At 38.0% G+C, this 15,175-nt stretch overlaps 1 protein-coding gene across 1 annotated transcript in view; it reads left to right on the top strand.

Moving 5' to 3' along the window:
• The window catches only part of pcsk2 (proprotein convertase subtilisin/kexin type 2), a 45,311-nt gene that overhangs the window by 12,845 nt on the left and 17,291 nt on the right, over positions 1 to 15,175 (top strand). Inside the window, exons 6-8 of the mRNA XM_072437452.1 lie at positions 8,832 to 8,908; positions 10,258 to 10,346; positions 11,781 to 11,956. Of these exons, the coding sequence (XP_072293553.1) occupies positions 8,832 to 8,908; positions 10,258 to 10,346; positions 11,781 to 11,956 (342 nt within the window). The remainder of the gene's footprint in view (positions 1 to 8,831; positions 8,909 to 10,257; positions 10,347 to 11,780; positions 11,957 to 15,175) is intronic.

Genomic DNA, 15,175 nt, shown 5'->3' with positions numbered 1-15,175 from the left:
GAATACTGATTAAAAAAAAACAAAGGACAAGATGGATTGCTAAATACGACGTAGAAATGCACAGGTTTGATCAAACAAAAGGTTGCGTTTCAACTTTATGAACAAAGCACAGGCTGATACTGAGCTGAAGGGCAAGTAGGAGTTTTATGGTGCAGTTGCTTTTTCATGGTCTAAAATGCAGTGGTCTCATTTACGGGCCACGTTACAGGTCAGGGCTCTCATTTTTAAAACTTTACTTTAATTCTTACTAAAAATGTCTAGACAGCCAAAACACAAGCTTCTTCAAACTTGCGAACTTGTTGTTTCATTTAGCTCAGATTCAGATGTTGCCAAAGTACAAATCAGAGTTTTTGATAATTTTTGGCTCATTTGCATGTCAAGTTTTCTATTTATCGATTACAAACCTAATGTGAAAACTCATGTACGCAACAAACAAGCAGATCTGTGAAGAGGTGATCACACTCACTGTAAGCATGCATTTTTTAAAGGTAGTTTTAGGTAAGGTTGTCAAAAGTATTGAAATTGAGATACTAATCAATACTAAAACTAAAGTACATGGTATTGAAACTAGATCCTCATTTCAACAAGTATTAATACTGAAAAAAAATGACATAAACAGGACAAATATGACTTATCCTGAGAAGATTTACAATGATTTTAACCTTAAGCTTTATCGGAACTAGTATAAGACTACATGGTAACATAAAGCATACATTTGTTGTGTTGAAAACAATTTTTTTTATTATTTTTGTGGTATTGAACTCAATAACAAGCCTACAGTATTCCTCAGTATCAAAAACGGTTCGAAATATCAGTATTGTGACAACACTAAAGCAATATAAATGAGTTTAATGCCACACTTTGGAGCATTCCAGTCAAAGCTGTTCATCGAAAAAAATTGATATCCGACATCAACATTTCAAATGGCGTGAACACAGCGGGTTTAGTGGTTAATGTGCCGCCATCTTAAACGTAAGCACACTGTAACAGACGTGCTATGAAACTGTGACTCACGGTGTATTTTGCCCATTTCATAGTTATTCATTGCTCTTTAAAACAAAGTCGTCCGCTTTCTATTTTCACATGTAGATTGGATAAACGTTCAAGAAAAATCCCCTCCTCAAATGCGGTGCGTTCGGTGTCATCTCCCTGTTGATCCACTGTCTGCGGCGAGCTAACCACTCTGTTCTTTCATGGCTCTTGAACAACAATGATTCCTGGCTCAAAATAACAGGAAAAATCGCAAATGTGTCAGCGCACTTCACTGGAGGGTTTGCGTGACTGACGACTGACGAGAGAAAGAGCCACTGTATGTGTAATTAGACGCTCTTCCAGTGATACTTCTACAAAAGCAATGATAAAAAACACTTACTGCTGTTGCATGTGCGGTTATAAAAGCTGGATATTATGCAAGCTCGCTACACCGTGGGTCTTCTATTATTCATGACTTCCCATTCGGAGCGATCCTCGCGCTGTAACAACTCACGTAATACATTTGATAGGCTGAATGAGGCAGATGGTTTGTGTGCTGAGGTGAGAAATCATTAACAATTTCATGGCAGATTTATCAGGAAATGCGAACTCCTACTGAAATAAATAGACCTATGCAAATTTGAAGCGCGTTGCATTGTTATGGATGTGCTTTGTTTTGCTTTGTGCGGTGAAAAGGGACATTATAGCAGTGAGTCGGTGTGTTTCGGAGCCTGGGAGTGTCACAGATGTGTTATATATGTCCCAGCCGATGTTGTGAGGATTCCCTGTAATTAACGACAAGCTGACCTTTTATCATTGTCTCCCAAAGATAACACTAGAAAGAGCCTGGAGGTGTATTAATGGATTGTGTGTCCCCTCTGAGGGAAGATGTTGTTGTTTGTTGGGCCCACTCTCTCCGGCTAACATTTGGGAAGTTGCTACGGTAACGCCTGTGACGCCATGAGGTCCAAATATAATCATTTTTACAGCAATGGGCTTTGTAGTGGAATGTAGGCTTTGTGTTTATGTTGAGAAACAGTTATAAATAGAGATGGGGAATATATCAAAACATAGATCATATTGTGAATGCTGAAAATATGCATAATTTGAATATCAAGTTTTAGCGTTTATAGTGAAGATGAGTAAAAATGATAATGATTACAACAATAATCATCATCATAATAATCATAACAATATGCATAATAATCATCATTATCATAATCGTCATAATCAATATAAATCTCAAAGTGCTACACAGGGTTAAATGAGTGTGTTAAAAACCATGTTAAAAACCATTTCCAACAGTTTACATACTCAAACATTTACAGAATAAAGATTAAAACGATTTTACAGATATTGCACATGTGTCTGATACTTTAACCAGGTTTTGATTGAATACCATTATTGAGATACTTAAACAAATATTGAGATATACATTTTTGTCCAAATTGGCCACCTCTAGTTGTAAATAAAACAGGTAGCAATGCTTCATAAATACTTGTTACCAGCCTGTTCAGTCTTCAGATGCCCAGCTATCGTCAGTTGTAGAAAAAGCTTCAGTTGTAGTCATCTGGACTCAGTTTGAAAAAATATTTTTTCAAACTGAGTCCAGATGACTACAACTGAAGCTTTTTCTACTATGGAACACGCCTGGACAAATGAGGGATTACACCGACACTATCGTCAGTTGTTTGGCTTTTGGCCTGTAGGATAGTGAGAAATAAACGGTTCAAAGTCCAGTTTGTGAAAAGCCATGTATGTTCATTTATTCACATTTATCACTCTGTCTCACTACATGGTTTGCTTTGTGTTCACGTAACACAGGAAGAGTGTGTTTTGCTTTGAAAATGACTGTTCAGTAGAAATCGCCCTGATCTAGACACATGGAGCACCGTGGACCTCTTTCGACTGATTTTTTTAACATTAGCTTCAAAGTAGCTTTCACATAATAAAAGCGTTTTCATTTTCACAGAAATGATGAAGTTTTGAGGAAACGTTACCAAAACATTTGAGCTCATACTTTCTGCTCATTTAAAAACCTTATATATTCCTCAGAAATATTGACTGTGTTCTTTTGATTGGGCTTGTTTGTCGATGCTATATTATTTCTTTCTCTGTTTGTACTGGGCCCTCTAAATGTGTTCAAAAAGTGCAGAGTTTATATTATTAGTTATAAGCTGTAGATGTATATATAAATAGGGTTATGTGCAGCAATCACACTGACTGCCTGATTACACTTGTTCCAGTCCTCTTTTTGAACCGGCACCTTTGAGCCTTAGCCGTGTGTGGTTGCACTTTCAGGCCGTGGTCGCTGGTTGCTGGGGAAAGGTGAGGTGTCTGAGTAAAGCCAAACACATTTAACTGGAGGAGCAGGTCACTCACAGGACAGCAGGGGAAGTGCACGGCTGATTGATGGCAGGAGAGATGAGCTTGAAAAGCACAGCAAGTGATTCATGGATACTGCCCCATGTCACTGGGCCATGTTACTGAAGCTCAACACTTTTCAGTCCGTTTAATGAAAAAAGAAAGAAAAAGGGGAAAGACAGACTTTCTGTTTGGGAGCAGCGCATTCTTTGACTAATAATAACATTTCCAAAGCTCATATTGATTACCTGTTTTGAAAATGAGAGGTGGGAAAACATCTTTGTGAACAAATTGTGATTGAGGAACAGTGTATTTGTTTGTGTTTTTGTCTTTAAAATATTTCAGAAAACGATTAGAAAAATGAATTATTTTGTATTATACAAAAATGAGCCTTTCTATTATAAATAATGCAAAACAATACATAGATCAAATGCACCTATATTATATTATATATATATAGTCCTCATTAGTCCTCCCTTACTTCACTTTTTGGGTTGAAGTTGTTTTTTATTGAACAAACACAATCTTTTCTTTCAGTCTAAATTATTAAAATTCTCTGACCTTGTAAAATACTAAACTGTAATTTTATCATGCAATGTCTTCAATAGGAAATGATAATAGGTTATAAGTAATGTGCAAAATGCTTTACACTTAAAGAACAGATGTATATTTTGAGAGGTTAAGGAAACTTTACACTTCACACTGTTCGAACCTCGTAAAAGGTTTTGTGTGACTGTATGTGGGGTGAAAATGTGGAACGCTCTGAATCTACAACAAAAGTAATGCCAAAATAGCCACAAATGTGTGTGTTTATACAAATACATGGTTGGGCCAGAATATAGAGAGAAACAGACTTAAATCTATTGACATGAAGCACTTTTTACTGTGTTAGTTTGTGCCTGTTTGTCTAATTGTTACTTATAAAAAATACTGAGACTCATATCTATAATTTGTTAACAGTGACTATTTGATTTCTTAAAAGCTGTGGCCATAAATAGAAAATCATTTCATATTATGACTTTATTCTGTACCATATAAGCAGTGGCGTGCGGTCAGGGCAATCAAGGCAAGCAGTGATTGACCAATAAAATCTAGAATTACCGTGTGTCACAACTTCATCTGCACATGCTCTGAGGACAACGCAGCCTTAAACACATGGATCTATGTTCAAACCACGCTGAATAAACCTGTGTGAGAATCTTGGATATTAAGTGCAGGTTTTGCCCTGACTGAGCATGTGCAGAGGAGAAGTGAAGCAACTGCAGCGCCAAGTTGCAACAAACTAACTTTAAAAATACCTTTTAGATTCAAGTCTGTGTTTGTGGCTAATGCTCTGTTAATGATTAGACGTTAGTTACAAATACAGTGCAGTCATTTAATAACAGAGTTACCTTGTGTAATGAATTGATCAGTGATTCAGAAGTTTTTACAGGTGACTTAGCTCAGTAGGATATTTGTCCTTCATGCGGTAAACTCACTCTGGCGTGTTAACTACATTTTGATGAACACCCCAAGTCTGCTTGCCCATCCATAAAAGTCACCACACGCTATTACTGAATAGAACTGAATGTATTATTGTTTTTTAGTTTGTTTTTTTGTAGTTGAAAGGGAAAAAAACACCCTGTCTTAATTTAAGACAGGAGTGGGATTCAATATGTTTTCTTCTTCTCACTTCCTTTTCTTTGTATTTATTGACTTACTGAATAATACAGGAATAAATGAAAAGCATTGTTTAAAAGGGACTCTATATTCAAAATCAACTTTAATGAGCTGTTCGAGATAGATATTGAGGTTTAAATTAACTACTTGAAAAATGATGATCTACTTATGTTCAATGCTAAGTGCCAGGGGCTCCACCACCTGCTTGTCTCCATGGAGATTTTATTGCAATGACTGAAATATTAAGCAGTATGGCATTATGTTGTATTTGTACCATAACAAATTTAATTATTGCTATAAAAATACCTTGAAAAACATTCTTACTGTTCTTACTCTTTCCACAGAGCTGAGCTTGTTTCTTTGGAGCATTCCAGAAAAAGTCCTGAATATCTCTTTGGAGACAAGAAGGTCAACCTTCTACCAGAAAGATAACTGTACTTTTCGGGCTATAGAGTGCTCCTGAATAAAAGACGCACACATGAAATAAAATAAAATAAATAAATTGCACATACGTCTAATTAGACTAATTTCCCAGTGAATATGAGTTGGAGGCAGGTCGGGCCAAGAAAGTCTCATTTCAATGCGGCAGGTTCTAAACAGCAGTGTATCTGCGCTCCACATGTGTCTTTGTGTTCAGCCGCGTCCAGACTCATGCCGTCATTAGACTCATTTCTCCATTAATATGAGTCTGATTGTAATAAAACACACAGCGTTTTGAAGCTTAAAATACAGAGAACAGGACGTGTCAGAACAGGACAGTGCTTCCACTGTCCACTGACATGTGTCCAACGCTTCCTGCTAGATTGCCCCCAGTGGCCTTTAGCCAGTCAAATCTATACATCAGACACATCGCTTGAAGTCCGAAAATGACGGTACACAGTGTAGTTTAAAATTGTGAAGCAGTTAAACTGCTTTGGGTTAAACAACTGAAAAACATGCCCCATAGTTAAAAATCCTCCAGCTACGGTTGTCCTGACTCCTGACCAAGACTAGCACAAGATGGTGAGATGGGTCCCAGGGCTAAAGGCTGCAGCGACCACTGCTCCTGACAAATGTCCCCATGGCGACAATACAGTGAACCTTACCCTTAACCTTAACCTTAACCTTAACCTTAACCTTAACCTTAACTAGACACTAAAACATAGTGAACATGATTATATTTAAGATTTACTATTATTCCCCAGTTCGACAATTTTGGTAACGTTTATAATGTAACTTACTGGTTGGACATGAGCAGCAGATATATGTAGAGGTAATTCTGTTACCTAGCAACCATATTGGCCATATGGCCAACAGCCATATAAATAGCACAGTAGTTAGGATTTGACAAATATTGATGCCTAATAATACCTTTATTTTCATAAATAATTGTTCAAACAGTCAGAAAGATTGTCATTTATGTTTAGATTGTCTCTGCATTTTCAATATAATGTTGTTTATTGATGACATAGACAGAGGGATTCCTATTTGGAACTCAGCACTTCCTGTAATGTTTATTTTTCATTTTTCTTGACAAACTGCCACTTGACTGACGTAATACTATAATAAATATTCACGACAGGTATAATCAGAAAACATGAGAACACGTCATGTGGACTTTAAGTTTATCTTTTTTAAGCTTGCCCCCCCCAAAACAATTAAAATTCAGAAAGCAATTATGAGAAATAAAAATGAATGGATGATTACATTTTGCAGACTTAATGAAATCCCATTCTAAAGCCGCCATGTCCTCAGTGGCTGTAGACTGACCTCACTGATATCTCTGTGGCATAATGAATTACTTCCTGACACTATGCAAATTCTCCCCTCGCTCTTGTCCTCTTCCCCCGGTCACCTTTATATACCTGACAACCGTTACAGTGTTATTCCATTAGGTCAGGTAACTATTGCAGTTTGGCTTGTCTGCGGTGGACTGAGTCATCTGGTATAAATGCCAGCCGGCCGCGCTGTCAGAAAGGAAACTAACTCCAAGATTAATCTGATGGCCTGAGCTGTGCAGCTAATGAACACCAGTGTGGACTCTGCGAGCACATCCCCATGCACCTGTTACACATTTGGAAATATGGACAGCTGTGCAAATGAAATGACCGGCATCGACAGGGAGGACAGCAAAATAGACTTGGGACTGATGGAGCAGACATGACGGACATAAAAATACAGGTTCAGTTTCATTGAGTGCAGGCTCTGTCCTTCAGACCAATCCACTGTATGTTGCTATTTGCATGGACTGCATTGGAACAGGAATACAGGAGCATGCAATAAAGGATAAATATGTGGCTATGTATGTGGGTTTTATTTAGAATCGACGATATGCTAAAGACTTTTAAATCGAGAGGTCCACATTAAATATTCTGTCAGTAATAGCAGTTTTGAGCAGAGTTCAGATTTGATTGTTTTCTGTGTCACTGATTAGAATTATATGTTGTTTGAGTTCAAATTCATTAATTGAAAGCAATTTTGATTTCTCTTCAATAAGACAATATATAATCAAGTTAAAAATTGCGATAGATCAATTTTGGCCCAGTCTATTTTTTTTAAATATTGAGTGATAGATGTATGATGTATGAGAGTGTTTCCCCTACAATTGAATAGGCAGAGCGCCCCACCCCGCCAACAGCGACCCCTGCCCCGTCAATCAAATTATGCAGCGCTAATCACCAGTCTTTACTAAATCCGTTCTGTCAATACGTCAGTGCTTTGTTTAATTTTTGGATTATAATAATTCCTTATTTGTAAATACCTATAAAAGTCCTGTTTCTCCAAGCCAAATGATTCTTTTAACATATTCAAAGCTTCACATGTGATTATCTTTTACAATCTGGTGAAAAACAATCCAGACCTTAAATGTTCAGGTCGATAGCTCCTTCCAGATCATAAGCACCTATTTTACCCAAGGATTCTCAATTTCCTCCATATGACTCAACCGTTTGCTAGTAAGGTCTGTACAGGAACCTCCATTCAATATTTTTCCTTTGCACTTCATATTCTGGGTCAAGTACAGCAACTCTGATTTTAGCTGAAATAAAGGTATTTTTTCAGACAAGGTATACTCCATCCTCCTTTTTGAACTAGATGCAAGTTTTTTGCCCCACCATACAAATCTTCAGATTGTTTCATTACACTCGCCGGTTGGGGATGAATATTTGGAGAGTCCGGAATAGATAGAGAAATCTGAGCATCTTTTTTAATAGTGGGAAATCGAGAGGCATAGTTTTTTGTCTAAGATTGTTGACTTCATCTAAATATTTAAGGGATTTGCCGTTAGTTTTTGTAAAGGTCAAAGAGGGTCATCAGTAAGAGAGAATTTTTTTGCACATCGTTTGGATTCATTTATTGGGCCCATATCATGAAGGCAATGCATCACATTAAGTGTGATATGTCCCATAGATTGTAACATTAATTGTTTTTGTTTGTATAATATATTGGGCCAATGGTTCCAAGTACAAAGCAAACAGAAGGGGGGACCAGGCACAGCCCTGCCTCACCCCTCACCATAATAAGAAAATAGACTATCTGCAAAATTATGAAGTAGCATATTTTTTTTAGTTTGATTTAATTTTCAGGACATAGGCCTAAAAGCAAAATTTGGTAGCCCAACAAATAATCACATATATTTACCACTGCATTTATAGGGTGTCAAGCCTTTTTTAAGATTATTGGATACAATTCCCTTTATCATCTGGGGACCCCCTGAAATAACCCCCAGGTTGAGAACCACTGCCATAAAACACAGTGCATTTTAGTGCCACTGTTTTCACAGAGCTGACTCTCATCTTTCCCCCATGTCTCTTTGCGCTTCTATTGGCTTTCTAAATGTCGCTCTCTGGACTTTTCAGAACGCAGATGCTAGCTACGACTTCAGCAGCAATGACCCGTACCCATTTCCCCGCTACACAGACGACTGGTTCAACAGGTAAAGATCACCCATCCACCTCTTTAAACACGCGCACACACACACACACACACACACACACACACACACACACACTCATCACACACTCATCACACGCACTACTGATTTTCCCATCACATACTTCCATTACGACACAATTGTGCAGTGCAGTTATTGTTCTGGACCATCACAATAAAAAACCCTAAGGTATTTTTTTTACTAGGTTTGGACAAGATAAGGGGGAGTCAACGTAGGATTTTACTGTTCTCGTTGCTGACCCTGCTGCTGATAACGTCTCCTATCTCCAAAATCACTAAGCATGAGCTACTGCCGCCGCAACACATGTCAACAAGAGAAATCCATGGTTTCTTTTGCAATCCCCGGCCAACTGAGGGGAGAGAATGAGAGGGGAGTGTTCTCATGGTTTGCCAGTTAGAGCAGTTGTTGCAGACTGGCGGGCACAACGAGCTGGCTAATCAGCTGGTTGTTATAAATAGCAGCCTGTCTGTTGCAAAGCATGCTGGGAGAGCGGGGCTGCAGCCGGTCCCTGTGGGGGCTGACTGATGGAGACATAGATACAGTGCAAAACACTGATATATGCAAACGGGATATTGGATGGAGATGAGAAGTGAAATGCAGGATGTTGACAGCAATATGTATCTATTGGGATTGGTGTGTTACAGGTTTGTGGTTTGGTTTATTACAGGTATGAATGGTCCAATATGGATTTTTCGGAGCCAATTCAATATCTTATAATTTGTCGGATATTTGGCTAATCACTGATATTTGCCTACTACATTAACATTCAGATTCCATTGCAAGGACCGCTAGATTAGGTTTAAGTTAAGGAGAAGTTCAGATATTAACTTTTCACTCCAAATATAACAACAACATGATTTGATCTGGGATTTAAAATCATTTGCTGCATGATTGTGTAACATCCAGACATATCTTAAGCACAATTACGCTTTCTATTTTCATTTTTGATTACCGTTATTTGGCAAGTTTTGGAATAACATTCTTACTCAGTATTTCTGTACAAAAGTCAATCACACAAGAATGGAGACACGGTGTTATGAATATAAAAAGGTTTCATGGAACAAGACCTAGGTTTCAATGATATAGGTACAACAAAATAAAAAGTCAAATAAAGGGATTGGTTAATTGTAAAAAAATTGCATCGGCATTCAGGAAGCAAAACAATATTCCTAATAATGCAAATCCTCTAATGATTTATGACTGTGAAAAGGCAAAATCCCAGTATTAAGACACTTTTCTTATCTGTATAATCTGCAAAATCTTATCTCCTCTGTTGTAATCCATGCATACCCTCTTATCCTATAGTTCTGTTTATCTCCTTGCCTCCGCAGTCACGGCACACGTTGCGCAGGAGAGGTGTCGGCCGCTGCCAACAACAACATCTGCGGAGTGGGAGTCGCATACAACTCCCTGGTAGCAGGTGTGTATCTCTGCCTGGACAGCGGCGGGAATGACAATGAGAATGCCGTCGCAGCAAATAGCTGTTTTGGTCATGGCGTGATGAGAGGATGAGAGATCGGATGACACTCGGCGAAATATAGGCAATTACGGGAGATTGGTATTGTTCCTATCGAAGCATATGGCTCTATTGTCGCAAACGTCATAGGTCAGTCCGAGTCCACACACAACACCATCAATAATCCAGACTGCTCCCGTATATGCTCCATTGATTTTTCCCTGAAATTGGCCACACTACAGTCGCAAGGTCGGTTGTATTGACGAAGCAAGACGCATGGACTGTTTCATTTGAATACTGCTGGCCATTTTTGCTCTTTCCTCACATGTGCAGATGCTCTCAATGTTTTATACAGTATTATTATAGAGTAACCACTTGGTATGATATCTATTTCGACATTGTGGCCATGATCACAGTATTGTTTTATGATAATTTAGTCTATGATTGCAATCCAGTGATGTTTATAGTGTACCATTCACCATTTCTTAAAGGGAAAATTATATACTTTTCTTTTTAAATCGACACTGGTGACCTTTAGGACAGCATTGTATATTTAACAGCTTGTTACTTTTCTGATGGGGGGGTGTGTCTGGGATGTTATTGCTTTGCCAAGAATGTTCCAAAGTATGACATTAAACACATCTTGATCTTAAATTATATGTATCTTGCATATGGCAATTTCCGGTGCAATTATTGAAATTGCATTATGTGGGCTCTCCTCTCCACATCACCTGCTTATCTGCATGGAGGTAGATGTAGAGTATAATGCCATACTGTGGAGCATTATAGATAAAGCAATAACATGGTTGAAATATGTGACAGAGGTGGAGAATACAATATATTAAAATGAAGATAATATGTTATTATCTATGTTAATGTTTATATATAGATAGTTTATATCGAGTATATTGTTGTAGAGAGAGCTGATTAAAAATAAAAATGAATGTAAACTTTCAAATGAGAGTTTAAGGTGACATTCCTGCACTTATATTTCATCTGATATTGTTATTGGGACACTTAAAAAAATAGAGGTATAAGATTTTTTATTTAGAAACGAATCGGTGTAATCCCTTGTTTGTCCAGCAGTGTTCCATTATAGAAAATATTCAGTTGTATCGTCTGAACTGTTTTTTATTCAGATTTATTACACACCCTGATGTGATAGAAAAAGGTGATCAACAAACTCATTGTTGGCTGCATCGAAACAAAGGATCATGGTCCCTGTAGTCCCGGGCTTATTTCTCGTACTGCTGCAGATAAATTATGTGTTTTAGACCCAGGAGTATAAACTTCAATTAGGGTGAGGCTTTGTATTGCATTAAGCCTTTATTGCCACATCCACACAACAAAGCAGCAGAATTTACAGTTCTAACTCCTGGTTTGCTTGTTGTGGTGCAGGCATCCGAATGTTGGACCAGCCTTTCATGACTGACATCATCGAGGCGTCGTCCATCAGCCACATGCCGCAGGTTATTGACATCTACAGTGCCAGCTGGGGCCCCACCGATGACGGCAAGACTGTGGACGGCCCCCGAGAGCTCACACTGCAGGCCATGGCTGATGGCGTCAACAAGGTAAAACCACATCACACCTGCCAGACTTCTAATAACGCTCACACATTAAGGGAAGAGAAAGGCAGGCAATAAGCTGTGGATTTATTTGTTCAAAATCCAGGTCAGGTAGAACTGCTTTTATTCTCTATGTTGACTTTATGTGTGGTATTTGATCAAATTACAGTCAATTTGTTTTGGTGGACAATCATTTGAGCTCATATGTGTGGATTGTCAAAAGACTCTAAGGTCAGGCACTAAGAATACTAAAACTAGTATTGAAATAAGATGCTCATTTCAACAAGCATCAAAACAAGACAAATCACATTTACAAGACACAATTTGTTCTGTTATTTTGTCTAGAGAATTACAGTCTGTGGTATTGAAATCAGTCTAGACTATCAAGACTGTTCCTGATATCAACCACAACACAACACAGGCCAAAACATCTATAAATATAATGAATATTGTGGGCTGCTCTATCAATATACTGCACATACGTATGAGCATTTATTTTGTACATTACACTACAATTTTGTTGCTTATTTAGAGAAAGTAAACATATTTATTTAATGATCTCAGCATATCCATATTCGATTATTGTATAAAATAATAATTCATAAACATAATTTTGCACGATATATGCAATATGTGAATTATGGCATATATTGCATAATTATGACATTATTGAGGCTGGAAAATTCTCGTGTTGTGCAGGGCTTTTTTTGCAGTTTAAAATAACTGGATGCATTGGTTAATTTGACCACCCCACATGTGCACACCATGGTTACAGAGCGTCCCACAGCTCTGACGTACAGACAGAGTGTGTGACAACCGCTGCAACTCACGGTTAATTTTCACGCTGAACAATGTTTCATTTGTTATATTAAACGAGTCGTTCAGTGGGTGAGTCAATTGCAACACTAGCAGAAGTGCCTCTTTGTTGAAGGCTCCACTGAGAATGATTCACTGTGACTTATGGGCAGATCAGCACTTGTAGCACCGGCGATAGACCTGTTAAAGGACTAAAGTTTATTTCTACATCATAAACACCTAAAGCATAACCTACTAAATACATCAAATAGAATGGTAATGCTAATTGTATTTATTCACTGGCCTGTCAAGCTGAACGGGCACAACACTCAGACTATTATGAATGAAAAGATTTGTCAATGAAGTCATGTTAAAACTCATTCAAGTTTGCAAGTTTGTCTAAAATAGCAATGTAGTGCATCACAATTTACTGCAATTAATTATGGTCTGTTTTTAATCATGATTAATTGCCATAAATTTGTGTTAGATTTGCAATAAAAAAAATTCTCACCTCTACTAACTATCAAATATAGATAATATATTGAGAATAATAAACCATGAAATATTTTGCTACTTGTAAGCTCTCCCATTGGCATTGCATTGCGTCTGTGTGTGCCACTACACTGCGCGCCTCTGTGAATAATGTCCTCACTAATATCTAAGTCCCAGTCTTCAATATTATGCCACTGATTAAAAATTCACCTGTGTCTTGCTCAAGGGCACATCAGAAAGGTGAACCCGTCTCTCCCGCGCACACACTGAACAGCACTTAAAAATGCCCAGCACGGACACAAACATATTATCTCTGTCACGCCCCCTCACTTTCAGAGTTGCCATGCTAACGTGCATCTGCCAATTACCTGCTTGATTAATCTCGGTTCACGGCGAGCTCTGCGTCCAGGTGTGGACTGCTCTCAAATGACCTGCGCGAGGCAAAGGCGAGCCAACCAGGAGCAAGGCACTTTATCAACTCAAACGCAATGTACATTTAAATACAATGAATCAGGCCACTGTTATTATGCCTCCCACAGTCTTCATTTTGACATCCAGTGGTGTCTAATGTCATTTTCAACACAAATATTACTACACATAAACTATTCTTGAAAGGTTCAGTTTTGTGAATATTGTCAATATTTTTCCAATTATTATTGCTTTTTCTTATTTTTTTTTCCTTTATAGATAATTATTCAAATGAGTGTTTAACAACCCAACTTTTCTTTTGGCTGAAAATGTATACATTTGGATAGTCTTTATAGTTTTAGTTTTGTATTTACCAGTATTTATGCTATGGTTCCAAAGGTAGTCGTCTGTTTTAGACACTGTTTTAGAAATCAAGAGGTTTTAAATTCCATCTAAAAGTCAATTCACCTTTTCATTCCAAACCATGTCCATCAGATTGAAAATGACTTGGATGTAGTGACCTTTGGAACCTTTCATGCTGCTTCCTCATTGACCATCTCCCACAAAAACGTATTCCTTTGTTTGTACATGGTTTGGTTTTGGGCATCTTATCTTTACATTTAGTCATAGTTTTAGTCATCATCCATTCTTCATTTTGTTTATAATTTGGTTTTATCTGTAAAAGTAAAACAAATGGTGAAAACCTTTCAGTCAACAAAACTAACATTTTGCACACATTGATGCCTTGTGAGGTAAAAAAAAAAGTTAGGCATTATATAAGGAGGAATGTACACTTAGAATACTTTTCGGGCTATACAACGCTCCTGAATAAAAGCCGCTCCAACGTTGGATTGTAATAAAACACACAGCATTTTGAAGTTTAACAAACAGAAGACACATCACTGCTGTCCCTACTGTCCCCTCTGTCCTTGATTACTCTGTGTGAGCTGATTTACCTGTGTCTGTGTCTTCACACCTGGTTCTTCTGCTCCCGAGCTTGAGAGTGTTACATTGCAACATTTACGATATGATATTTACACAAAAAGATGGTCAGGTCGGGCCAAGAAAGTCTCATTTCAATGCAGCAGGTTCTAAACTGCAGACCGCCGTGTATCGCATGTCCGCGCTCCACGTGTGTGTGTCTAGATTCACTTCCTCACTAATCTCTCTGTGAATATGAGTCTGATTGTAATAAAACACACAGCGTTTTGAAGCTTAAAATAAAGTGTCTACTGTCCACTGACGTCTTCTTCTACAGTGTGTCAAATGTTTGCGCTTCCTGCTAGAGTGCCCCCGGTGGCCGTTAGCCAGTAAAAATCTATAAATTAAACCGTAATGTTTAATGACCGCAGCGTGGACAAAGCGTGGACAAAAAGTAGTGGCTTAAAGTCCAAAAAGTATGGTCAATATAATTATGAGGCTATAAAATGTTCATTAGACAGGAGAAATGAATTTGCCAATTTTGCTCGCCGAATGAAAGCACTTTGTTTGGATCAAGCAGAGCCTTGAGCCAGTAGGTGAGCTGAAGGA

The sequence above is a fragment of the Eucyclogobius newberryi genome, unplaced genomic scaffold (genome assembly GCF_026437365.1).
Source record: "Eucyclogobius newberryi isolate DKJ021-1_F unplaced genomic scaffold, fEucNew1.0.hap1 SCAF_8, whole genome shotgun sequence".
Lineage (NCBI taxonomy): Eukaryota > Metazoa > Chordata > Actinopteri > Gobiiformes > Gobiidae > Eucyclogobius > Eucyclogobius newberryi.
This window is presented reverse-complemented; position numbering and strand designations above follow the sequence as displayed.